Source organism: Yamadazyma tenuis, chromosome 3 (assembly GCF_029203305.1).
Source record: "Yamadazyma tenuis chromosome 3, complete sequence".
Lineage (NCBI taxonomy): Eukaryota > Fungi > Ascomycota > Pichiomycetes > Serinales > Debaryomycetaceae > Yamadazyma > Yamadazyma tenuis.
The window spans coordinates 203669-227114 of NC_089463.1; the positions used below are offsets into that span (position 1 = coordinate 203669).

The following is a 23446-nucleotide window of genomic DNA, read 5'->3' on the forward strand; positions in this document are numbered from 1 at the left end:
ACAAGGCTAAGTAGATCTCATAAGTTTCTTACTCCTACTGAAGAATTTCTTACCCAAGTTCGAAGCATGTAACCCTCCGGTCTCCACCTTATCCTTGACACTAGAAACTCGGCTTCTTATCGAAACATGTCTTCTCAAATCATTATGCGCAGCGTTTTGATATGCCTGAGAAGCGATTTCACCAATGTGCATGTTGGAGGAGTTGTCAGACTTGGTAAGGGTCTCGTGTAGCCAGGTCTGTAAGCCAGTGTCATAAGCATACTCCTTCATCAAAGCCTCTTTCAACAATTTGATTCTATCTTGAGGCTGTGACGGTTTCATCATGGTTTTCCAGTTCGAAACAGGGTAAGAATTAGGTGGGAAAGTCTTTCTTGTAGAAATGGTAACGGTAGAAACGTCACTAAAATCTCTCTTGTGCAGCTGCGCTTGTGCAGATGTCAAGGTTGGAGCTCCCGACATATCCCCGCTGGGGGTATTTGAGTTTGTACTTTCACTTTCAGAAATCGACCGGTTGGATTGACCTTCGTTGTCTGCAACTGGGGAGAGAAGACTGGTATACCTTTGGGCTTTGGTCTTAACCACCGAATCCAGTGAGCTCATCTGCTCGTTGAACTTTCCTTCATTGTACTCATGACTACTTAAGAGCGAGCTGTTGGAAATACCACGTTCGTTGGACGCACTGCCATCAGAGGTGTTTGTACCACTACCGAAAGTATTGTCTTGAAACTCGTCTTCTTCATCCAAATCTGAGTCCTCGTGAATACTGGGTAATGCAACATCGACTGTCTCCGGTATTGAAGGAGCACTGAGCATCGACATATTGTCTGAAACATTTCTTGGTTTTGTGAACCGCTGATACCCGGCGTTCAGGTCTTCCATGTTGAAGTTGAAAGCAGACTCGTTGTCGTTGTCTCCTATGAATCTGTCTCTGAAGTTATTGGTATTTGGCTTCCATGCTCCCATTGAGAATGTGTTGGTACTCATGGTGGAGTCTCTTCTGTTGAGATCCTTCTCAGAAGAGGGAGGTTCGAAAGACTCTCCACGTTGGTCAAAAGAAAGCTTTCCCGTGGATAATGACCCTGATGAAGCTACCGGATGTAGTTCACCGCCTTGTTCTTGTGGAGGAAGCCTTGACTCTGGAGTCTTGACGTCTGGATATTCTGGAGCTTCTGTCTCTGTTGGAGTGGTATCGGGTTCAGTAGTATCATGGTCACTGGGTTCTTCTTCAATAGTCTCTGTGTCACTCGCAGGTCCTAACGACTCGCTCTTAGAGGTGTGCCCGCTGGTACGGTCACTCATATAGGCGTCCACAGCGTCAGAAAAGGTAGCGTAGTTGGGTGAATCTGTTCTGGAGTCAAGAGAAGCAACATCTTTAACAGCCGGTATTTGCACATCCATAGGAGGTTTACGCACCGATGGCTTATGTCCTGTCAACCCTTGGACATATTGTTGATGTATTCTCTGTTCGTCCTTAGTAGCGAGAGGAGCAATGGGTGTAACCTCGGCACTCTGGTCTCCGTCATCGTAGCCGTAGTCGTAGTAGCTGTATTCATTTTCAAAGTCGGGTAAAGAGACATTTGTGTCAATTGGAGGCAACATTTCACGGTCACCTGATCCATTGCCAGCACTAGAGACCATAGACGCATTTTGCAAGTCCTGAATAAGTGAATCGAAAGTCTCATTGCCTTCTCCAATTGTCTGGCTCTCGATATCAACAGCTTTGGTGGGAGAACCCTGTTCATTTTCCAGGGCTGTTTCGGTAGCAGCATCAGCATCAAACCTCTTCTCGTAGTACGGAATGGGATCATCCTGGTCAGTTTCAGAGTCAGAATTCTCGAAGTTTCGCCCGTCAATGGATAACACCAACGGAGCATTGGCTTCGGCTTCAAGCTTAGACTCGGCTGGTTGACCTTCTGCAATTACATCTTGGTCACCCAAGCGAGATGCCTTATCAACCAGCAGACCAATACGGCTGTGGTCAGCTACACGCAATGCAGTTTCGTTCTGGATCGAATCAGCGTCAGATTGAAAGCTTTGCTCTGATGATGGGGTCTCAGGAGTATACGGTGCTGGTACTGTGGCCAGAGTGAAGTTTGGGGTTGGAGGCTCCAAGTCCGGGCCAATATTTTGGTCCACCGGCTGTGGGTGTGAAATGATGGTTTGTTTGATGGTTCCATTGTCGTCATGAAGCCCCATTTTTGATGGAGGTCTTTCGTGATTCAGCTGATGGTCATCGTCTGAGTCTGAATCTTCCGTTTGCATTTTGTCGATAGAAAGCACGAGCTTTTCATCCGGCTTCTTCTGGGGGCTACCAGAAGGCGACTTTTGAGTTTGTGGTGCTAATTGATGTTCGGGAAGTACGAATCTCTCTGCCACGACGTTATTTATATCTGGGGAGGTGACATGATTCGATGAGTCGGAGCCGCTGCTGTAGTCATACTCATCGTCATTCCATTCATCTCCATACGACGGGACAGAGGCTCGCACCCACCGGGCGGATTTGTGTCTACCAAACTTGTCAGCCATGAGAATAATAAGAGTTGGCGGTAAGTTTACATTTTTAGATGATACGACTGCGACTGCGACCGCGACCGCGAACTGATGATGCAATACACCAGACAAAACTTATATATTTATTTATATTACTGCCCTTACATGATAAACTTCAAGTTCATGTCTATGGGGTGAGAACTACTTAACTGAGGCTTTTGTGAGTACTTGGCCTTTAAAAAGTCTCTCATTCTGTTCAACAAACTAAGGTAGGATTGTTCAGGGAACTGCGACAAAATGGAGATGAAGGCATAACTCATGGCACCACTGGCAGACCCGTTGAAGCTGGCATCAGCAGATGTCTGGTCGTCTTTACTTCCCGACAAACTGATCACGTCTGCCGGAGAAGCCTTCATCTGTCTTACCTTGTCCTCATCAAAACTACCTTGGTTCATCACCGTTTTTGCCATCTTCCCCAAGGAAGAGAGCATGCCTCCCACGTTACCACGTTCATACGAAAGAACCGCCGACAACGCATCGCCCCCCACGTCCTTGAGAATACTGGGTTCTTTCACTACTCCCTTGGTGGAGTAGACATATGGCAAGTCCAACGCGGTTCCGGAATGGCACGAATCATACAACGCCGTTAACCGACATCCCATTGGCAAAGGTCTAACCATGATCTCGTGCATGATGTCGTCTACAATGAACCCATTCTGTTCAAAGTCCAACGGATAAATCACCTGGTCAGTGCCATCCTCTTCATCTCCGTCCAAATCCTTAGTCACTCCCCCGTGGCCCGAATAGTGGAAAAACAACGAGTCGTTGGGCCTGGCATCACGCGTCAACCATTGCATGCCTCTTAAGATGTTTTCTCGAGTAGGAATTTTGTTGTACTGGCGCTGGTCATCGGTCAAAATCACCATATCGTCCCACGAGTACCCAAACTGCTTGTTTAAAAAGCTACTCATGTTCTTAACATCATTAATGCACCCTTTCAACTCGTTGTTGGTGCCAAAGTAGTTGACCCCCACGAGCAAAGCTTTTCTACGGCCCGAACAGTTTGAGTACAGAAACTGGGCGTTTACTTGCGAGTTGAACTGCTGGGGCGCGGTACTGGGAGCCGACAATTGGCCTCTGGCGTATTGTTGTGATTGTGGGGGAGGAGGATTTGAGGGTCTGGAATATTGTTGTTGGCCATAGCCCGAGGGTGGTGCCCCCTGTGGTGGGCCGTAGTTATTGGATTGTTGGTACTGCTGTGGTCTACCACCGTACGAGTGTTGTCCTGATCCTGGGAACATGGTGACAGTAGTTGAAGGAAGATGAAATTTAATGCTCGTTTTCCGCGCCTTGTGGCTGCAACAATAATCTGCGCTACAATCAACTTTCAGTGATCTACAATCAACTCTTAACTATCTGTATTGAAATCTACAACTTGGAGTGCTCGTCCTCTCCCTGGCTGATAATCACATCCGGGTACAAATCTCCCATCATGTTTCCAATGTGCCACAACCCCCCATCCACCACCTGGATGGTTCCCGTGACATAGTCCGCCGCAGGCGAGAACAAGTACACCGTAGCATCGGCGATATCCCTGGTGCTACCAAGTCTCTGTAATGGAACTCTGGTTTCCGTGGGCCTTTGGCCTGGAGGTGTCAAACGAGACATACCTTCGGTTCCGCCAATGGCTCCAGGAGCAATACAGTTACAGGTGATTCCCAACGGGCCCAATTCCACCGCCAACGCGTTAGACAACGCGTCCACTCCCGCCTTGGCAGCACCCACATGTGCCTGGAATGGCACTCCGTAATAGTGTAAGGTGGCCGAGACAAAAATCACTTTACCCTTGTTTTTCCTCAATTGAGGAAAGCATGCCTTGATGGTGTTGAAGGACCCCAACAAGTCGATCGATACAACCGACTTGAAGGCGTTACTCGACAAATGGTTGAAGTCACTCAAGAAGTTTCCAGCGGCACCCGCAATCACAAAATCGATTCTGCCCAATTTCTCCACCGTGGTTTCCACCGCGTTGGCAATGGACTGGACGTCCCGGACGTCGACATTTCCTATTCCAACAACCTTGGCGCCATCTCTTAATTTGGCCAACTCTTCCGCGGCTTTGATGGTTTTGGCTTCATTACGACCAATGATAGCAGCATCGGCTCCTAGTAACACCAACGCTTGTGTTTGAACCTTGCAGATGGTTCCAGCTCCGCCAGTCACAAACACCACTTTTCCCTTGAAGATGTTTGATTTCCAGGCACTGGTTTGTAAGTACGTTCTGTCCAAATCCATGATGATAAAATAGTGTGAGAATGGAAATTTGCTGGACTTCAGATGATTTTATACTACGGGTTTGAAATTGTGGGGCATCCGCGGCCTTCGGTTAGCGGGCGTGTATGCCCACATGTGAACGTAAGTTATAGGAGTTGGAGAAATAACATGAACGAAGCGTGAACTATGAAGCATGTACTACCCAACCGATGGAATGTGTTAGGGAAAAAGCAGTCTCTGTGGGGGTAGTTTTTGCTGCCTCGGTAGAGTAGAATGGGTCAGAACGGTTTTTGTTGGTATGGGTGATGTTGGGACTAGCTCCATTATGCATCGGCTGCGAAAATATTCTTGAACTTCCTACGCACTACCGTGTTGCATTTAGTCGCATATCTGGTGCAAAAGTATCATCCACAAATTCATAATTAGAAATACATTCCCAAAATGTGGAAGTGTAAAGAACCTTCTAGTACCCAACAAGTACATATTAATGAATATTTGAAGGCTAAGCTTGAAGACTTCCCCCAGATAAACAATAAAGTCCCTAAAAATCTTGAGTTTGATGTAACAAAAGTTTTGGGGGAATTACCAAAAGACGACCCAATGATAGAAACCACACCAATATGGTACATTTTACTCTTCGCTATCAATTAATTCATCGAGCATTGGTTTTAATAAACCCACTTTTACTGCCAACAGGTTTGTGCATAGAACTAAAAACACTACAAAGCAATACACATCATGAAAAGAACCCCGAAGAATTGAAACCAAAAGTTGCCTTCTAAAACATAGGTCAAGGCATAACCTTCATCAGTTTAAGCAGCAGAGACGAACTGAGATCTGTAGCGGAATGTGATCTTAAGAAACCTACTTCGTTTTGCACAGAGTACATCCTTCACACTTCTTCTTGCAGGAGCACGAAGAGCAGTTGTTGCAGACAGCACACTTGATGGTGTGGGAGTTGATTAATGGTTCGGTTGTTGTATACATTACAGCAATATGATTTGGAATCAAAAAAACATGGCAAAAGCACCCGTATTTATAGATTTTGGTCAGGCTAGTTGGCCACCCAACCAAAGGATTATGTCCATTGGTACCTCCTTTAATTGCAAAGCCTAAACGGTTGACAATGGGACTGGACTCAACACCCGTCTGATCTGGATGTCGTAGATCCTTAATGGCCGGGTGGAGACATTTACTTAGGGCCAGTGGCCGTCGCTAAAATCATAGTTTTGCGGATGAACTCTACACCCCTGGGGAAGGGGGCGCGACATCCAGTTAAGACGGGTACGAGCTTGTGAGCCTGTTATCTGCTCAAGTGTGCATAAGAGGTTGTGGGGTAACTATAACCGGAAACAACTTGGACCTAAAGCTAGGATAAGGAGAAGTAGTCACACATTATTGGGTACAGTTTCCTAATAGGCATGTTTATCGATAACAATGATTTGTTACATTATAACACTCGGCGTACCAGGAGCCCAACTAGTGACTAGGTTAAAAGGGGGTTTCAAGTTTGCTACTGAAACATATGCATTATTGAGAAATAGTTGGGGCAATTGAGAGAACAAGGAATTCGAAGAGGGCGGAGGAATTGAAGGAGACTGATCAGATGCGCGGTCGATGAGCTGCCGCGAGAGATGGCGGTGCGATAGTGCGGTCTGTGGCCAGGGAGTGATTCCTGCCGTGAACAAGAACCACAATGATGATTTTGTTCAATTAAACCTCCTATTGCACCGTAGTTGCACTACCTCCATCATACACATAATATACACACACCCATCGTCTACCCATCGTCTACCCGTCCTCCATTTCGTTACTGCCCCTTCCAGAGAAGGGCAAAACGTTCTGACCCATACACGACCCGCTCCCCAGCGCCGCTGCGAACTGAATGGAACATCTATCGACTGAAAAGATACCCAACAACTCTGCGAAGCACGTACCGTTAATACCACCCAACCATGTCTCATACGGCCGATCAAGAGAAGCTAGTGTTGAAGGTCTTGTCGTACAAGCCTCACCAGTTCTACGAAATCTTGGAAGTAAGCAAATCGGCCAATGATGGCGAAATCAAAAAGTCGTACCGAAAGTTGGCAATCAAGTTACATCCTGATAAAAACCCCCATCCCCGTGCTGCCGAAGCATTCAAGATCGTCAACAAGGCCTGGAGCGTGTTGAGTGATCCCGATAAGAAGAGCATATTTGATAGCACCGGAGCTGATCCCGATACCAGGTTTAATCCTTCCATGTCTAGTGCCAGCGCCAGAACTGCCGGTGGTGCCTCCCCATTTGGCGGCCAATCTTTTGGACAACCAGCAGACTTTGACGACATCTTCAACATCTTCTTCGGTGGTGCTCCTGGCGGTAGAAGAGGCGGTGGTCAGACCTTTTCATTTGGTAATAATGGGTTCACATTCCAATCATTTGGAGGTCCCGGAAGCGGATTCCAATCTTTCCCTCGACAGAGACAAAGCCAAAGACAAAGCCAGCCACGGGCAGATCCTGAAGCCGCCACCGACTTGCTCACCAACCTCAAACAACTCCTCCCGATTCTTTTATTTGTGTTGATTTCAGTGATTCCAACGCTTTTCGCTGAACCCAGCGTCCCCGATTATTCATTCACCCCATCCACCAAGTTCAATTCCCAACGAACAACCCCCACGCTTAATATTCCCTTCTATGTGAATGATCAGTTCATCCAGAAAAAGCTGTACACAGATAAGCAGATGAAGACGTTCGATTACAAAATAGAGACGCTGTTCATCCAAGACAAACGTACCAAGTGCTCCAGAGAGCAGATGATCCGAAACCAGTTATTCGAAGAGGCTCAAGGATGGTTTTCCACCGACCAGAGAAAGCTCGAGAGGGCCCAAAACTACCCCATGCCAAATTGTGAGGTGTTGAAACAGTATAATTTGATATAACCATGGTCATCTTTCAGTTCGTCTTATCAGATGTAAGAGATCTGTTTTAATTTTATATATAAATGCATATGTTAAAGGCTATTGGTGTTGGTCAAGCACACCACCTCAACTACAGGCGAGTACGACCCGTCCCCGTTAATCTCTGGTCCCTGAGCCCATTTTTTGGTATTTTCATCAAAAGTAAAGCCCTTGACCTTGATATTCTTATATTTGGTGGTAGTTACCTTTAATGTCGAAAAAACAGAGTGGCCATCCACACCATTGCAGGTCACAGACCCGCTAAAAGTCGTTGACAAGGTGATGGATTTGGTTGACTTTCTTAGATATGTGACACTGAATCCAATTGAACCTCCAGGGATAATACCCACCAGAAGCAGCGGAGAAAGTGCAACAGTGAAAACACCGTTTTGCTTGTAGGTTGAGGCTACCCCCAATTCCAACGAGGCACTTACCGAGCCTGTCCCGTCTGCTTTATTCTGAAGCAACTCCATTGTCAATGGGAGAGTTATCTTTTGGGTATACTGCTCTTGAGCCTGTTTAAAGTCCCACTCGTTTATAGTGAATTGTTTGGGTTGGCCTTCATTTTTGAGGTGGTTGATAGTAATGTACGTCTGTGAGTCTTCCACCGAGATTCTTACTTTTTCGTGCTGAGCAGCAAGTTGTTTCAAGAAGGTGATGTTGATGCTATCTCTTTTCGCAACCGTTGTGTCTGTATAGTTATCTTGGAAAGATGGGTACTCCCCAGTCAAATCAACTATTTCCTGGGTTTGAAGAATAGGTTCCCATTCAGGTAGGCTCTGGTTACAGCTAGAGCTGTAGATGGAAGCAGCAGAGGTTGTATGAATAAATAATGGTAGAATCACTAGTGAGATAAAATGTGAAGACTTCATACTGAAACAAGATGTGGGGATGTAGTGGTATTTATGCACCAGCAACGTATACCCTGAGTGGTAACAGCATGACAATGCTCAACATAACGATATACCCTTTCTGTGTTGAATTGGAATCGGGCATAACAAACATTAAGAGCACGTGACTGACCAGCGCCGTACCTGAAATAGTACAGCCCTTGAGCTGCAGGGTTGATAATCGCAAACAAATTCTCACGCTAACGCAGTAGACAAAATAGCTGAATATCCACCAATATACTTTCCGGTCCATGTACCTCAACCCAACTTGATTCAGTTCACAATTCTACTTCACAAGCAAAGGGCCTGACATTTTACTAGTTTTGAAACCGCTAATTCTCTCAACTACATTTAGCTGCGTCATCGGCCTAAAATCTAAAATTGGCCGCGGAACTTCGCACTCACACAGGGGGAAAAAGAGATAATCAATTCTATTTATATTCAAGCACTTGGTTAATAATATCAATTCGTTGTTGAGTGTACACCGTTTTCATTTTATTGTAACACTTTGACCTGTGTCTTTCTTTCTTTTTGACCAAGAACAAGACCCTGATCTCGGATCTATCCCATTTTCACTACACTCATACACTCGTCATATACGTTTTGTTTTTGAACCCTTCTACTGGACACCAATAACTGTTTTGTTTGATTTGTGTGACAGTAAGCGAGGCTTTATTATTACATCTAACTTCCTGTCGTCAACATTCCTCCTCCTCCTACAAAGAAACACAAGTTCGAAGGTATGGATTCGTCTGAATTGCTTAAGATTCTTGATAATCCCGAACTCTTCGAAAAGAACCACAAACAAGTACGTGAGCAACTTTCTATCTATTTAAAGAGCCAAGAACTGTTGGTGTGTGACTTGCGTAATGACCTTGAAACTTCCAAACATGCCAATAAGGCCTTCAAGAAGGCTTTGTCTGAAATCGGTACAGTTGTTATTTCTGTGGCCATGGGAGACTTATCCAAGAAGGTGGAAATCCACACAGTTGAATCCGACCCCGAAATCTTAAAGGTCAAAATAACCATTAATACTATGATGGACCAGTTACAAACATTTGCTAACGAGGTAACTAAAGTAGCCACAGAAGTTGCCAGTGGAAAATTGGGAGGCCAGGCCAAAAATGAAGGTTCGGTTGGAATCTGGAGATCCTTAACTGATAATGTGAATATTATGGCTCTCAACTTGACCAACCAAGTGAGAGAAATTGCTGATGTTACTAGAGCAGTCGCTCGAGGTGATTTGTCAAGGAAAATTAACGTACATGCTCAAGGTGAAATCTTACAGTTGCAAATGACTATCAATACAATGGTTGACCAGTTGCGGAAGTTTGCTTTCGAAGTAGCTAAAGTTGCTAGAGATGTGGGAGTTTTGGGTATTTTGGGAGGTCAAGCATTTATTGATAAGCTCGAAGGTATTTGGAAGGAACTAACTGATAATGTGAACGCTATGGCCTTGAACTTAACTACTCAGGTGAGAAATATTGCTAATGTTACTACTGCTGTTGCTAAGGGAGACCTTTCCAAAAAGGTGACTGCTGACTGTAAAGGTGAAATCTTGGACTTGAAATTGACTATCAATCAGATGGTGGATAGATTGCAGAATTTTGCAACAGAGGTCACCACTTTGTCTAGAGAAGTCGGGACTTTGGGTATTCTAGGTGGTCAAGCTAATGTTCAAGATGTTGAAGGAGCTTGGAAAGCCGTCACAGAGAATGTCAATCTAATGGCTACTAATTTGACAAACCAAGTGAGATCCATTGCTACAGTCACCACAGCTGTGGCCCATGGTGATTTGTCTCAGAAGATTGGTGTCCATGCCCAAGGTGAAATATTGCAGTTGAAGAATACTATCAATAAAATGGTGGATTCCTTGCAATTGTTCGCTTCAGAAGTGTCGAAGGTTGCAAGGGACGTCGGTATTAATGGTAAATTAGGTATTCAGGCACAAGTTAGTGATGTCGATGGATTGTGGAAGGAAATCACCTCCAATGTGAACACCATGGCTTCTAATTTGACGTCACAAGTGAGAGCATTTGCTCAAATTACTGCTGCTGCTACAGATGGTGATTTCACAAGGTTTATTACCGTTGAAGCTTCGGGTGAAATGGATGCATTGAAGACAAAGATTAATCAGATGGTGTTAAACTTGAGAGAGTCGATTCAAAGAAATACGGCTGCCAGAGAAGCTGCCGAATTGGCGAACAGTGCTAAGTCTGAGTTTTTGGCTAACATGTCCCATGAAATTAGAACTCCATTGAATGGTATTATTGGTATGACACAATTATCTTTGGATACTGAATTGACTCAATACCAGAGAGAAATGGTTTCTATTGTCCACAACTTAGCCAACTCTTTGTTGACCATTATTGATGATATCTTGGATATTTCAAAGATTGAAGCTAATAGAATGACTGTCGAGCAAATAGATTTCTCGTTGAGAGGAACTGTGTTTGGTGCTTTGAAGACTTTAGCTGTTAAGGCAATCGAAAAGTCTTTAGACTTGACATACCAGTGTGACTCTTCTTTCCCCGATATTTTGATTGGTGATTCCTTCAGATTAAGACAAGTCATCTTGAACTTAGCAGGTAATGCTATCAAATTCACCAAAGAGGGTAGGGTTAGTGTTTCGGTGAAGAAGTCAGACAAGATCGTTGAGGAAACTGACAAGTTGTTGTTGGAATTTTGTGTTAGTGATACTGGTATTGGTATTGAAAAAGATAAGTTAGGTTTGATTTTTGATACATTTCGTCAAGCTGATGGTTCCACTACTAGAAAGTTTGGTGGTACTGGTTTGGGATTATCTATTTCTAAACAGTTAATCCACTTAATGGGTGGTGAAATATGGGTTACATCTGAATACGGTTGTGGTTCTAATTTCTTCTTTACTGTGAGTGTTTCTCCTTCAGGCATCAGGTATACTAGACAAACAGAACAACTTTTACCATTCAGCAATCACCAGATTTTGTTTGTTTCTACTGAACATTCTGATAGTGAATTGGAAGTAGTTGGAAGCAGTCTTATTGACTTGGGTTTGAGTCCTGTCATTGTCAGACAAATCACAGATGCTAATTTGACTGAACCGGTCAATTACGATATCATTGTCATTGATTCCATTGAAATAGCCAAGAATTTGAGATTGCTTCCTGAAGTCAAGTACATCCCATTGGTATTGTTGCATCAATCAATTCCAGACTTGAATATGAGAATCTGTATTGATTTGGGTATTTCTGCCTACGGTAATACTCCATGCACCATTAGCGATTTAGCAAGCACAATTTTGCCTGCGTTGGAATCCAGGTCGATTTCCCAGAACACCGATGAGTCTGTGTGCCACAAGATATTATTAGCAGAAGATAACTTGGTTAACCAAAAGTTGGCAGTGAGAATTCTTGAAAAACAAGGACATCGTGTTGAGGTTGTAGAGAATGGTTTGGAAGCTTACCAAGCCATTCAAAAGAAGAAGTATGATGTTGTATTAATGGATGTACAAATGCCAGTCATGGGTGGATTCGAAGCTACAGAAAAGATTAGACAATGGGAAAAGAAGTCTAATCCTATCGACTCTTTGAGTTCCAGAACACCAATCATCGCATTAACAGCACACGCTATGTTGGGAGATCGTGAAAAGTCTCTTGCCAAGGGTATGGACGATTATGTTTCTAAACCATTGAAGCCTAAGCTATTGATACAAACCATTAACAAATGTATCCACAACACTAGGCAATTGAAAGAGTTGTCCAAGCAGAATAACAGCAACCGCACTTCCTCCGCATTTGCTAAGAACTTGAAGAATAGTGGAGACTTATCTCGCATGAATTCTAACAACAGCTCATCTCCCGCTACCACACCAAACGGATCTCATCTGAATGGTCCAGAGCCTAAGATTGTAGAGATTTTCAGCTCTAGACCTGGAAGCCCAAAGAAAGCGAACTCAAATGATTATATGCTCAATGGTAGACCTGGGCAGTTGCAGGCGAATAACAGATCCAGGACAGAATCTGCCATAAATGTTACGTCTAAAATCTAAAGTTAACGAATATTGCGTATTAAGCTAATCAGTAATAAATAAAATTGTGACTCAAGTGATAGCCTCTGAAACTCACATCACCAAATGGTATCCTTCCATTTGCTTAACTCCTGTCCTTGAATAAATACATCCTTCTGGGCCTTCTTTCTCATGTAAAAAATGGGACAATCATTATTAGAGCACAAAACTTCTTGATGTAAAGACCCCTGACATCTTTGACATTCGGTCCATAACCTAGAGAACTTGTTTTCCAAATAGTTCATCTGAGCCAAAGAACTACAATATAACCTTGGTCCTTCCTCAATACAGTTCTCACAAAGCAAGCCCTTGTTGTGAGGCTTTAAAGGAGTCTTACAGTTCTTACATGTTTCTGCCTTTCTGGCAAATTTTAGTAAACCACCACTCTTCGGAGCAGCTCTCTTCACGGTTCTGGTATGGTCACCAGTCAACAATTCCTTAGCCTTTTTATCCCCCATAATAGGTTCAAAAATTCTCATCAAAGGCTTGGATAATTGGTTCTCCAAGTAGTAGTTAACATCAATAGGCAAGGAGTTTTCCAAAACATATAAGGGATCTTCTGATTTATCATAGTTTTTGGCACCGGCTGGACCATTGATGATAACATATGCAACTCTGTCACCTAACGTTGGGGCAGAACCGGCATCTCTTTTACGCATCTTTTCTGCCAACACAATGTGTGCTTGCTTAGCAGCGTAATCCTGCTTGGAATAGGCCTTAGTTATAACCAACTGAGATAGATCTACCCTGTTTTGCAACAAGTCAGCAATTGTTTGTTTAACAAACCTTTCTGCCTTCCCCACATCTCTTTCTTCTAAGATTAATACCAAAACCTTCGTGATGACGTTTTGAACTAATCTACAGTTGTCTCTCCGGACTGTTTCAATACCCTTTGTATCCATTTTATCAAACTTATTGGGATTCGTCCAATATAAACCGGCATATCTCTTCTTGTTAATCAATAAGTATGGATAGTAACACTTTTCGAACTCCAATTTGATCGGATTCTTAAATTTGGATGAAACATATTCAGCTGCTTGCTCTCCCAATTCCATACACTTCAGCAAATCAGTATATCCAAACTTGATCATGACCGAATCTGTATCACCATAGACGACTTTAGCATCGTAATCAAACCCATTTTTCTTGGAATAGAACTCTTCAACCTCATTCTTGGTCTTCTCGATCATGACTCTTCCAAAGGCTGTGGTCGATGAAGAGATAGCCAAACAAGGTAACTTACCGATGGTTGCACCAGTGAAACCATAGACAGAGTTGGCAGAAATCTTCAAGGCTAATTGTCTACCGTTTAAGACGGACTTTCTGAAAGGATCAGTTTCCTTCTTCAAATCCGCCTTTGCTTTCTTTCTAGCAGTCAACAACTCATTCAAAATCGTGGGTAAAATGCCTTGCCTTTTATTGTCTTTAACAAAGTAATCTCCATTGGGAGTTAAGATATAGTCATCTTCGTTTAACCCAAATGTTTTGATGGTTTGCTTATTAAGCAACGTAGTATAACACAAGTTATGTGCCATCATAATAGAAGGATACAAAGAACTGAAATCTAATGTGGTAATAGGAACATCATAATAACCTCTCAGAGGCTCAATAACCGTTGCCCCTTCATATTCCTCATTTGTTCCTTCGCTTTTCATATTCGGGATCACAATGTCTTGCTCTAGACACTTTCTGAATAACTGAGATATGACTTTGATCTGCTGACCTCTAGATAACAAATATGAGAACGGAACACCTGTGACTCTGGCCATTTCTGTGTAGTTGACTAAGCACATCAATTTTTCAACCAATCTTAAGGGCAAATAGGCATCTTTCAAGCAATAGACAGCCAACCTTCTTCTAGTTTCAGCGTCACCGTTTTGTAAATCCGTGATAATAGAGTGGTGTACATCTTCTTTTTGTTCACCTAAGAATTCAGCCGATACAGAGTTCAATGTGTAACTTCTCAATTTGTATTCTCTCTGAACGAACTGCAACAAGTCCAATTGCATTCTTCCTTCGATATTTATGACCTTGTTTTCTCTGGTACCATAAGCTCTGGAACTGAAAACAGAATCCTTTACTTCTTGTTTGATCTGTTTCATTCTTCCAAAATAAGGGAATTTTGGCAAGTGTAAAGCTCTTGCTCTGTCCAATAAATAAGGTAAATCAAAATTGGAAGTGTTATAACCAATAATTACATCTGGGTCAACTTTCAAGACAAACTCTTTCCAATGCATGAACATTTCATCCTCTTTTTCGTGGGAGAAGATCTGAGACCCAATAATAGGCGAACATGAGTTGACTGTAAATACATTTCTCACGAATGGTTTAGGTTCTCCGTAGTTCAGGACAACGTTGGCAATTTGAATTACTTGATCATGCTCTGCCTCGGGGAAGATACCTTTTCTTCCAGCACACTCGATATCGAACGACAAAATACGTAAAGGAGCCATTTTCAACCATTCTCCTTCCGATGCATGGGTCACTAAGTCTTTATAGTTGATAGAACACTCAATCTGACAAGTCGATTGGAATAAGTTCTCATCTTTCTGTAGGTGATACTTGCCTTTGGGTAACGTTATCCATGACATTCCGGTAATTTTGCAGTCTACCATCAATCTCAATAAGTAATTAATGTTATCGTACGTGACGGTTCCCATCGGAAAAAGCTCCTCAAAATGGACCTCACCCCTTTCGAACATCCCCCGTAACCGGGAAATGTTTCTAGCATTGTTGACGAAGATCTTGAAAAATGGAACCTTGATATTGTTATTAAATCCCCAAATAGACTCCTTTGCTGAAACCTCAATAGCTCTTATACCTTCAAAGGAATTCGTGAGGTAATTCTTGAAGGTGTTCATGTTGTCATCAACAGAAAACCCTCTTGGAACTGGAACGTACAAGTAATGCAAGAATCCAGTCACGTTACACAAGATGGAGTTCCCTTTATCTGTAATACCAAAAAATCTGGCAATTGTATCATCATTGAGATGGGTTTCTTCAGCATCCAACTGCTGGAAACTTATGTCATGGTTGAAAAAGTCTGGATCAAGCGGAGGTCTGTCCCATTTCTGATGCTCCTGGTCCTCGGCTCCAGCACTTGCTGTCATGTTGACCAATTCTTTTTCAAAGGTGGTTGGTTCTTCCATGTTGGTGTCTCGTTTTAACTTTTTTAAAGTCAGCTCCTGCGACTCTGTCAAGTGCTCCACCACCGGGTACAACGCCTGGTTGGCGACGGGCATCGAGTGAGCCAGCTCCGAGGGGGCATTTAAAGGTCTTTTAGACATGGCAAGCTAAGAAGATCAGTAGTTTCAATGAGCTTACAAACGCGACTTTTAAAAATACTTGACCAGAATCGCCTGCGCGTCACAATTTATCTAGCTGCAAAAATGTTCGTGTATTTCACTATTAACACTGGAAGCTTTTGAGATCGTTCAAAAGCTTGGTATGGATCAAGTTAATTGACAGCAAGAACGACTTATTTTCCAGTAGGTCTTGGAATCTTTGCACTATATAAAGAAATTCGGTAAGGTCATTTGATGCTTTAGCCATTTCGTTTAAGCAGTAGTCGAAAGAAATGGGCTCAAACAACTCGTCAGCATTCCCTTCTTCTAAATCCTCATTTCCATCGTCGTTACCATCAACATTGAAAATGGTCGAAAAATGGTAGTCAATATTCTTCTCAAATGTTGTGTTGAAATCGTACTTGCTGGTGTCAATCTTCAATGAAGAAAACTTGTTGATCCAAAATTGCTTGACAGGTTCTGATTTGATGGTCCTGTTCAAGTTTATGAAAATCACAAAGTCAATGACAAGTTTGAGGTTCTCATTGTTAGTTTTGATGCTGGTATTCGATGTGTTAAGGGTGATTAAGAGGTCTTTGATCATGGAATCGCTGGAATACACGTAGTAGTTTATGAGCTCGAAGTCAGCCTCATTGCCATTCAAAGCTTTTATCAAATTGGTTTCAAACACTTCAAAGCATAAACTGTTAACTTTGGCGGGTGCTTCCAGTAATCTTATTTGTTCAGTAAGCATGTCATTGTTTATAAGGTTTCCGGGAATATTAAGGTACCGTAACTCAGAAACCGCCAACTGTATAATAAAATTCAATACTACCTCAGCGGTAAGCTTCAATTCATTACTTGATTCATCTTTGACCTTCAGAATTATTTTCATTATTTCCTTTAGAACCGTTAAATAGTTGTTCAAATTTTTGTTCTTCAAGCTTATTTTACTTAGAATCCACTTGACTATTGACACACTGCAAGGTAACAAGAAGTTTTGGGAGAGGTAGTCCAAACCATTGTTTAGTATCTTCAAGTTGATCTTCCCGTTGATGAATGCAATCACCGCTTGCTGATAAATTAAAGGGATCAATTGATAAACCTGTTTCACATCAATTGACTTGATCAAGTCATCAGATAATCCTTCCGCTTCGTCAAACAATGAGTTTATCCAATCGTTGATCAAACTGTTATAGTTACTGGCAATTGTCTTATCATTTTCCACCTCTTCATTGAAAACTGGTGTTAGGTTGGTGTAGTTTAAGTTATAATTATGCAAATAAGTTGAGGTGAATGAGTTCTTCATATTGAAATCCATATTGATATACTCAGAACATTGCATAATGAACAACAAAAGCACTCCAAAGTAGGAAAAAAATTCTTGGAAGGATCCTTCATTGTTGTCATTCAACTTGAACGAGTCGTTATCGAGAAGTTTTATCAACTTGAATATGATCTCCCTGTCAGACAAGTTGAACATGAAGACCTGGAATAATTTAGGGCTTTTTAGTAATATCAACAACAATCTGTTCAATTTTTCTAAGCTCTGCTCATCCACCAACAAGTCCATCATATTCTTCATGGTTGATATCAAATCAACTTGTTTCTGCATCGAAAACTCAACTTTATTGATGGTGGTATCGAGATACTCCATTAGGTTGGATTCGTCAATAGAAATGAATTCACAGTTGATGCTGTATAGTTTGTCATTAAGATTGTCTTGAAAGTTTTCTGATGAGTTGACGTTCGACATTTCATGTATCAAAGTTTGCTGGTTTACCTTTCCTTCGTTGGGGAAAAACCTATGGAAAGACTTTATGGACAAGATCTTGTTGAAAATTAATGATTTAATAAAATACTGTTTCAAGTTCGTATTGATTTTATCAAAATTGTCAAAGTTTTCAAACGCCTTATTGATAGTATCTTCCAAATTGTCTACTTTGTACAATAGTATCAATTTTGGCACCCGTGAACTCAAAAAGTTCAACCAGTTGTTTTTCACAAAAGACGGTTGTTTGGCCTGTTCAGACAAATATATACCATTGAACATCGAGTAAATCAACTTATAGCAGTCTCCTTTGAACACTTCATTGAAGTTCTTGAAGAGCTTTTCATTATCGGGAACCTGGTAGCTTTTGAACATCTCGTTAAAGTAAAAAAAGATCTTGATGCTTTCGTAGCTGGAATGATTCTTAGAATTCACATTAAGGTTCAAGTTGTTCAATCTCGGCTGTATAGTCAAATTCTGTTTGCTGGTAGTGAACTTGTTACTACAGTATTCAAACTGCTTCGTATAGTTGTTGGCATTGAGGAACGACATCAACTTTGTAACAAAGACCTTGACCACTTCCTTGTCTTTCAAGGAGAATTTCAGAATCAAAGTCCCCCAATTGAATATCAACTCGTTCAAGAGTTCTTCGTTATTCTGATCCAAAACATGTTCAGAGTATTCCACAAATATCGGCAAAAAGGCCTCCACATCGGTGATGAGATGAATCTTCAAATGGTACTTTCGTAAGATCCGCACCTGTTGGTTTGTCGGGAGCTTGGCAACAGCTTTCCAGAACAGATTTAATTTGATTAGAGATACCACTGTCAAGTACCTTTCATTGCTTGAGTCTTCCAATAGGTCAACAAACTCTCCAGCCGTCACCGGGGTTTTTCCATCAAGCTGCTTGAATAGATGAAGAAACTGCTTGTCTGACACGTTCCTCCGGTTGGAGAGGTGCAATAGTCTCTCAATGGGACGCATTTGTGGTGAGGTAGAATGAATGAAAAGCGCAGTGCGAAAATCAGTGTGTAAATGTATTGAACTCCTAACCTGTCCGGTTCCATATATAAAGTTACATAGGCGTGAAGAATACTCTTCGGCGAATTTCTGGGGCTCACCAGATGCTTCTATCGTCTTTGTTCCAGATCGAAGTATCGTTCAAGTCCCAGCTGATTTGACTGGGATTGAAGTCCAACAGATATTTGAGGCCGCTCGCAGGTAATGAGTGATTGCTGAGGTTTAAGTCGGTGTCGTACATCTGCGTGTTTCTGGAAGACAACTGAGGCGACTGGAAGCTGGCCACAAACAGGTCCGGTTGTTTTTGTTGGCTGGCTTGACTTGGTGGAGTCAGTTCCAGTGATTGCAATGGTGAAGGAAGCTTTACCGACTGGTCCAAATTGTACAAGTTAGGAGGTTGCAGCTCCGGTGCCTGAGGTTCCAATGGCGTGGGTAAGCTTGTAACTGGTTGCATTTGTGTTTGTAGATACTGGTACCCGGTGTATGGAGTTTGGTTATACTGGGAGTAGTTTTGGTACTGTGCGTACTGGTTGGAGTACTGGCTTTGAGGTTGGCTCTGGTAGGCGTGATGGTGCTGCTGTTGGTGTTGCTGCTGATGGTGTTGGTGTTGCCGCTGCTGCTGCTGCTGATGTTCCTGCTTTACAACAGCAGCGGCAGCAAAGGTCGCCAACGTGTACTTGTCAGTCTGGTTCTGGTAGTACTGCTGTTTGTACACAGAAGGCAAACTGTAGCTGGAGTTGGAAATAGTGAGGTTGGCAATAATTTCAAGCTGTTGGCTGAAAGGTTCGAGCTCAAGGCTCCGTTTTGTGTACATGGATATGAAAAGCGAGTGTCAGGTGTAGGGAGCGAATGAATAGGGCCAGCAACGAGTGCCTAGTGTATTTAGTTGGTATGCCAAATGATGGAAAAGATTCAGCGAAAAACTGGAAAGAACGGACAAAAACGTAAACGGTGGATGCAGAAGACGCTATAATACAAGCAAAACAAAGGTGGGCCACCAAATGCTAAATAAAAATATGCTTTGGTGGAGATGCAGAAATCCAATAAAAATACTGTTGTATTTGAAAAAGCTTTTGGCTGGTTTGTCCATTACGCGGTATACATTAATTTTTTACATAGTGAAATTTTTCAGTGGTTTATGGTAATTTCACGATTGATTTAACTGCCATGCTGGAACCCCGACGTTGTCGATGGTGTCTTTGATGACTTTCTCTTGCTCCATTTGTTCCTGTTCCTTTAACTTATGTTTCATCTGCCATTCGGGGATTCCTCCAGCTGTCACCCCGTTTAAGCTGGTAGCCTCAGAAAACCTCACCCCATTTTCTTTGGGGGCAGCGGCAGGAGCGGGTGCTGGCACCGGCACAGGCGACGCCTCCGTGGCCTGCTGGACTGTTGGTGGCTCCTGGGTGACAATGGCGGCAGGTACAGACTTTTTGGCCTTCTTCAAGATCTCAGATGCCGATGGAATCGAGCTCACAGGTGTAATTTTTCTCTCTATATCCTTCGAGGACCTTAACTTGATGAGGTTCTTCAAGCTGATCAACTCCTCGTTGATATTGGATAAATCATCCTTCACGTTGTCCTTGGTCAAGTTTAGATTTTTCTCCACCGAGTTCTTCAAATTATCAATTTCCAACTTCATCAACCGCAAGTCGTCGTCAAACACCAACTTGTCCTTGTTGTACTTGGTCAAGAAGTCATTGACGTTGTTGATGGCATCGTCAATTTCCAGAAGCTTTTCTTCGTTGCTCTGCTTGATTTCCTTCTGCTCACTGGCCAATTGCTCCAACAACTTATCGATCTTCACAAACTCTTCGTCGATTTGTTGCTTGTCGGCATCAATACTGCTCTGAGTAGGTGGAATAAGGCTTGGAATGACGTACCGAGACACCACTTGGTATAACCCGTAGGTGACGCCTGCCGTGGCAGTGGCCATGATGAAATAGTCTTTCCAGGTTCTGTCGGGAATCGCTGGCGGCACGTTATAGTAGTCGATAGGAGGCCCGAACGAGGCCGGTGCGTGTGTGTGCGCAGACGAGCCCACAGACGACGGTTGAGCAATGGATGTAGAAGGGTTGGAGCTGGCGTTGGCTCGGTTGAGGGCCTCTTCGATTTCCTGCTCATTTAGTCCCTTGGTCTGCAAAAACTCCACCTTTTTGTTCAAGGGGGAGCTGGTGACATTAGGGTCCTTGAGGAAGCTGACGGCGCTTTGCACCAAATCTTCATTCATTCCGGAGCGATGTGAGAGTTTGAAGTGAGATTTAGGATTTCTCCATAAAAATGTGACTGCCGCGGCATGGTGAATGTGAATAATCTGACTATTTACAACTATTTACAAGTATAGGAAATGACTGAAATATTTGTGGTTTTGAGCAGAATCAGCTACAACCTCTTGAGAAGCTCCTCATAAATGCACCAGCTGATTCCAGCACTCAATCCCTTTCTGCTGAGCCGTAAGCTCAATCCTTTGAAGAGATTGCGCATGCCTCCAGGTTCAGACACAAGAATCTTCATTGTTTGGGAAATGGAGGCATGGGTGGATGACAACTGCATGCGGGTCTTGATGGCGTCGAATGGGGCGGTGATGGTCGTGGCCAAGGAGGCTGCCAATACGGCGGATGCCGAGTTGGTGACTCCTCCCTTGAGATGATCCTGGTGCGACCTCGATGCTATGCGGTACAAATCTGTTTTGAACCACTCGTAGAACAACACGTAGAGTCCGGCATACGGGCAGTCTCGTGAGAGGGTCACCAAGCTTCCTTTGAAGAAATTTCTTATGGTTCCTGGCAGATTTTTGCCGTCAAAGTAGATGCCTTCAACACTCTCGTACATCGAGTTGTAGCTATAGATGTTGGACTCGTACCGCGTCTTGATGATGGTGATGGGCATGGTGATGTAGCCAGCGATGGCACGAACCACGAACCCTACGCTTAGATTCTGGAGGTGTGAGAGCTTAGGAAGAATGCTCGACGACGGTAGAACGGTGGAATCGATCTTAAAACTTGACAAATAGAACCGGGACTTCAACAAAAGTGTCAAGTAGATGGCCGAGCCCATCGATGTTCGAAGACAAGAAGGGAGTACCCCACGCCAGAGTTCCTTGAAGTTTTTCAACTTGCGAATCTCTTTGACAAGAGTAGTGTTGTAGTTAAGATTGTGCTGTTTTTGTTGCTGCAAGCGAGTTTTGAGCAAATCAAACGGTTGGAGCATCACTGATGATGTCAAGCCTGCTAGGCCTCCAGCCGCAAGTGACTTTTTGCTCGAAAGTTCATTTGCCATGCTTGTATGACATTGGTGAAGCTGCAATTGGCTTTTGGCGTGCGAACCGAGTAGATGATGGGCGTGTGCGGACCCATACCCTGACCCGATAGGAGCCTAAAGAATGATTTGTTAAATGTGTTATGTATGGTATTAAGAACCTATGCCTAGTATAACTACCACTTCAACGAGTCCAAAAACTCGACAGCACTCGTTGGGGCTGTTAAAAGTACGTCCAAGCCCGACAATTGTGTATTTCCCTCGAAGTCTACTTTGTCCTTGATGAGAGCGAGACTGCAAATCGAAAGAAAAGTATGATACGGGTCTGGTGATGAGTCGAACTCCTTGGCAATACCCCCTATACGGTGGTCTTGGTTGAGCAAGAGAAACTGCGCCGCTGCCGACAAGTTGGACAAGTCCAAGTGGTTTAGAATCTCAAGTGAGCCCAAGCTCCACCAACTATAGCAGGAATCACTTAGTTTATTAACACGGCCGTTGAACCCTCCAAAGTCTTCATGCCTCAACTCTAATTCTCCCGGTAACACCTCCGGGTGGTTGACTTGCCGGTGGACGATCCAATTGAGGGTCTGGTGGGAGTCGGCTTCTGGTAGATTGTAGTCCAAGAGTTTCAACATTGCAAGGGCACAGAAGGTGAAGCCCGAGTGGGACTCACTCAATTGTACACAGGAGAAGCCCCCTGAAACATTCACTCGCTGTAAAACATATTGGATCAATGCTGGCACGTCAATATCGTATTTCCTTTGTTGGGGTGGGATTTGATCGTATTTCAAGATTCTCCGTATAGCAACAGCCATATAGCAAAGCCTCAAGTCTGAGTCCCCAAAGGGTGTCCCATCGATGTTCAATGTGGGAGCAAAACATCCTTTATCGGGACCTGTTTTCCACTGGCACAGTTGAACAAACTTCATGATCAGATGCCTGTCCACCTTCTCATTTATGGTATCTCTCAACACAAGCAAGCTCTGGAGTCCAAAAAAAGTGGACGACATAGTGGCGATATCGTATACACCGCTGGGGTTCATGACGGCTCTGAACCCGTTGCCGGTGTAGTAGCTATTGTAGATAAAGTCTGAAAACTGGGCACGCTCGACGTCCGAGAACCCCAAGCCATTGAGCAACTCCAAGCCTTCAAGACAGAAACAAATGAGCAGTAGTTTGTTATTGTCCTGATCCTGATGCTTGGAGGGGAGCATGTTCAAGCAGAGGGTGAAGTATTTGACATGTTTGTGGATCAATAATTGATTCATGGGGCTTGTGAGTGTCGCGAGAGGTCGCGGTACAAAGTTTGAGTGTCGCAGTGCCTCAGTGTCGCAGTGCCTCAATGTCGCAGTGCCTCAATGTCGCAGTGCCTCAATGTCGCAGTGCCTCAGTGTCGCAGTGCCTCAATGTCAGTCTTTGTGTCAGAAGTTTAATGTCGCAATACTCAAATTTCCATACTAAAATTAGTTCACCTG

The 23446-nt window shown here is 43.3% G+C and overlaps 12 protein-coding genes across 12 annotated transcripts; 2 read left to right on the top strand and 10 right to left on the bottom strand. All coding sequences in view use genetic code 12, as the record gives it.

Annotated features, from left to right (window-relative positions):
* Positions 1 to 6: 6 nt before the first annotated feature.
* PSN45_002462 (uncharacterized protein) lies at positions 7 to 2526 on the bottom strand (the record flags this gene model as incomplete). Its single annotated transcript, XM_066157875.1, has 1 exon — positions 7 to 2526. The coding sequence occupies one exon, from the start codon at positions 2524 to 2526 to the stop codon at positions 7 to 9; it is 2520 nt and encodes an 839-aa protein (XP_066013972.1).
* A 125-nt stretch (positions 2527 to 2651) lies between these two features.
* MCA1 (Ca(2+)-dependent cysteine protease) lies at positions 2652 to 3791 on the bottom strand (the record flags this gene model as incomplete). The annotated part of the gene is made up of 1 exon (XM_006684998.2): positions 2652 to 3791. One exon carries the CDS (start codon positions 3789 to 3791, stop codon positions 2652 to 2654), a length of 1140 nt encoding a protein of 379 aa, XP_006685061.1.
* Positions 3792 to 3918: 127 nt separating this feature from the next.
* Positions 3919 to 4785, bottom strand: SPS19_2 (peroxisomal 2 4-dienoyl-CoA reductase sps19; the record flags this gene model as incomplete). The annotated part of the gene is made up of 1 exon (XM_006684997.1): positions 3919 to 4785. The coding sequence occupies one exon, from the start codon at positions 4783 to 4785 to the stop codon at positions 3919 to 3921; it is 867 nt and encodes a 288-aa protein (XP_006685060.1).
* A 1934-nt stretch (positions 4786 to 6719) lies between these two features.
* On the top strand, positions 6720 to 7682 carry HLJ1 (Chaperone protein dnaJ; the record flags this gene model as incomplete). The annotated part of the gene is made up of 1 exon (XM_006684996.2): positions 6720 to 7682. The coding sequence occupies one exon, from the start codon at positions 6720 to 6722 to the stop codon at positions 7680 to 7682; it is 963 nt and encodes a 320-aa protein (XP_006685059.2).
* Positions 7683 to 7753: 71 nt separating this feature from the next.
* Positions 7754 to 8572, bottom strand: PSN45_002466 (uncharacterized protein; the record flags this gene model as incomplete). Its single annotated transcript, XM_066157876.1, has 1 exon — positions 7754 to 8572. One exon carries the CDS (start codon positions 8570 to 8572, stop codon positions 7754 to 7756), a length of 819 nt encoding a protein of 272 aa, XP_066013973.1.
* A 760-nt stretch (positions 8573 to 9332) lies between these two features.
* On the top strand, positions 9333 to 12620 carry NIK1 (histidine kinase osmosensor; the record flags this gene model as incomplete). The annotated part of the gene is made up of 1 exon (XM_006684994.1): positions 9333 to 12620. One exon carries the CDS (start codon positions 9333 to 9335, stop codon positions 12618 to 12620), a length of 3288 nt encoding a protein of 1095 aa, XP_006685057.1.
* Positions 12621 to 12697: 77 nt separating this feature from the next.
* Positions 12698 to 15925, bottom strand: POL3 (DNA-directed DNA polymerase delta; the record flags this gene model as incomplete). The annotated part of the gene is made up of 1 exon (XM_006684993.2): positions 12698 to 15925. The coding sequence occupies one exon, from the start codon at positions 15923 to 15925 to the stop codon at positions 12698 to 12700; it is 3228 nt and encodes a 1075-aa protein (XP_006685056.2).
* A 121-nt stretch (positions 15926 to 16046) lies between these two features.
* NUT1 (mediator complex subunit) lies at positions 16047 to 18677 on the bottom strand (the record flags this gene model as incomplete). The annotated part of the gene is made up of 1 exon (XM_006684992.1): positions 16047 to 18677. The coding sequence occupies one exon, from the start codon at positions 18675 to 18677 to the stop codon at positions 16047 to 16049; it is 2631 nt and encodes an 876-aa protein (XP_006685055.1).
* A 133-nt stretch (positions 18678 to 18810) lies between these two features.
* On the bottom strand, positions 18811 to 19167 carry PSN45_002470 (uncharacterized protein; the record flags this gene model as incomplete). The annotated part of the gene is made up of 1 exon (XM_066157877.1): positions 18811 to 19167. The coding sequence occupies one exon, from the start codon at positions 19165 to 19167 to the stop codon at positions 18811 to 18813; it is 357 nt and encodes a 118-aa protein (XP_066013974.1).
* Positions 19168 to 19860: 693 nt separating this feature from the next.
* On the bottom strand, positions 19861 to 20943 carry PEX14 (peroxisomal membrane protein pex14; the record flags this gene model as incomplete). The annotated part of the gene is made up of 1 exon (XM_006684990.2): positions 19861 to 20943. One exon carries the CDS (start codon positions 20941 to 20943, stop codon positions 19861 to 19863), a length of 1083 nt encoding a protein of 360 aa, XP_006685053.1.
* Positions 20944 to 21095: 152 nt separating this feature from the next.
* PSN45_002472 (uncharacterized protein) lies at positions 21096 to 21992 on the bottom strand (the record flags this gene model as incomplete). Its single annotated transcript, XM_006685153.1, has 1 exon — positions 21096 to 21992. One exon carries the CDS (start codon positions 21990 to 21992, stop codon positions 21096 to 21098), a length of 897 nt encoding a protein of 298 aa, XP_006685216.1.
* Positions 21993 to 22147: 155 nt separating this feature from the next.
* On the bottom strand, positions 22148 to 23239 carry CDC43 (geranylgeranyl transferase type-1 subunit beta; the record flags this gene model as incomplete). The annotated part of the gene is made up of 1 exon (XM_006685150.2): positions 22148 to 23239. The coding sequence occupies one exon, from the start codon at positions 23237 to 23239 to the stop codon at positions 22148 to 22150; it is 1092 nt and encodes a 363-aa protein (XP_006685213.1).
* Positions 23240 to 23446: the final 207 nt, after the last annotated feature.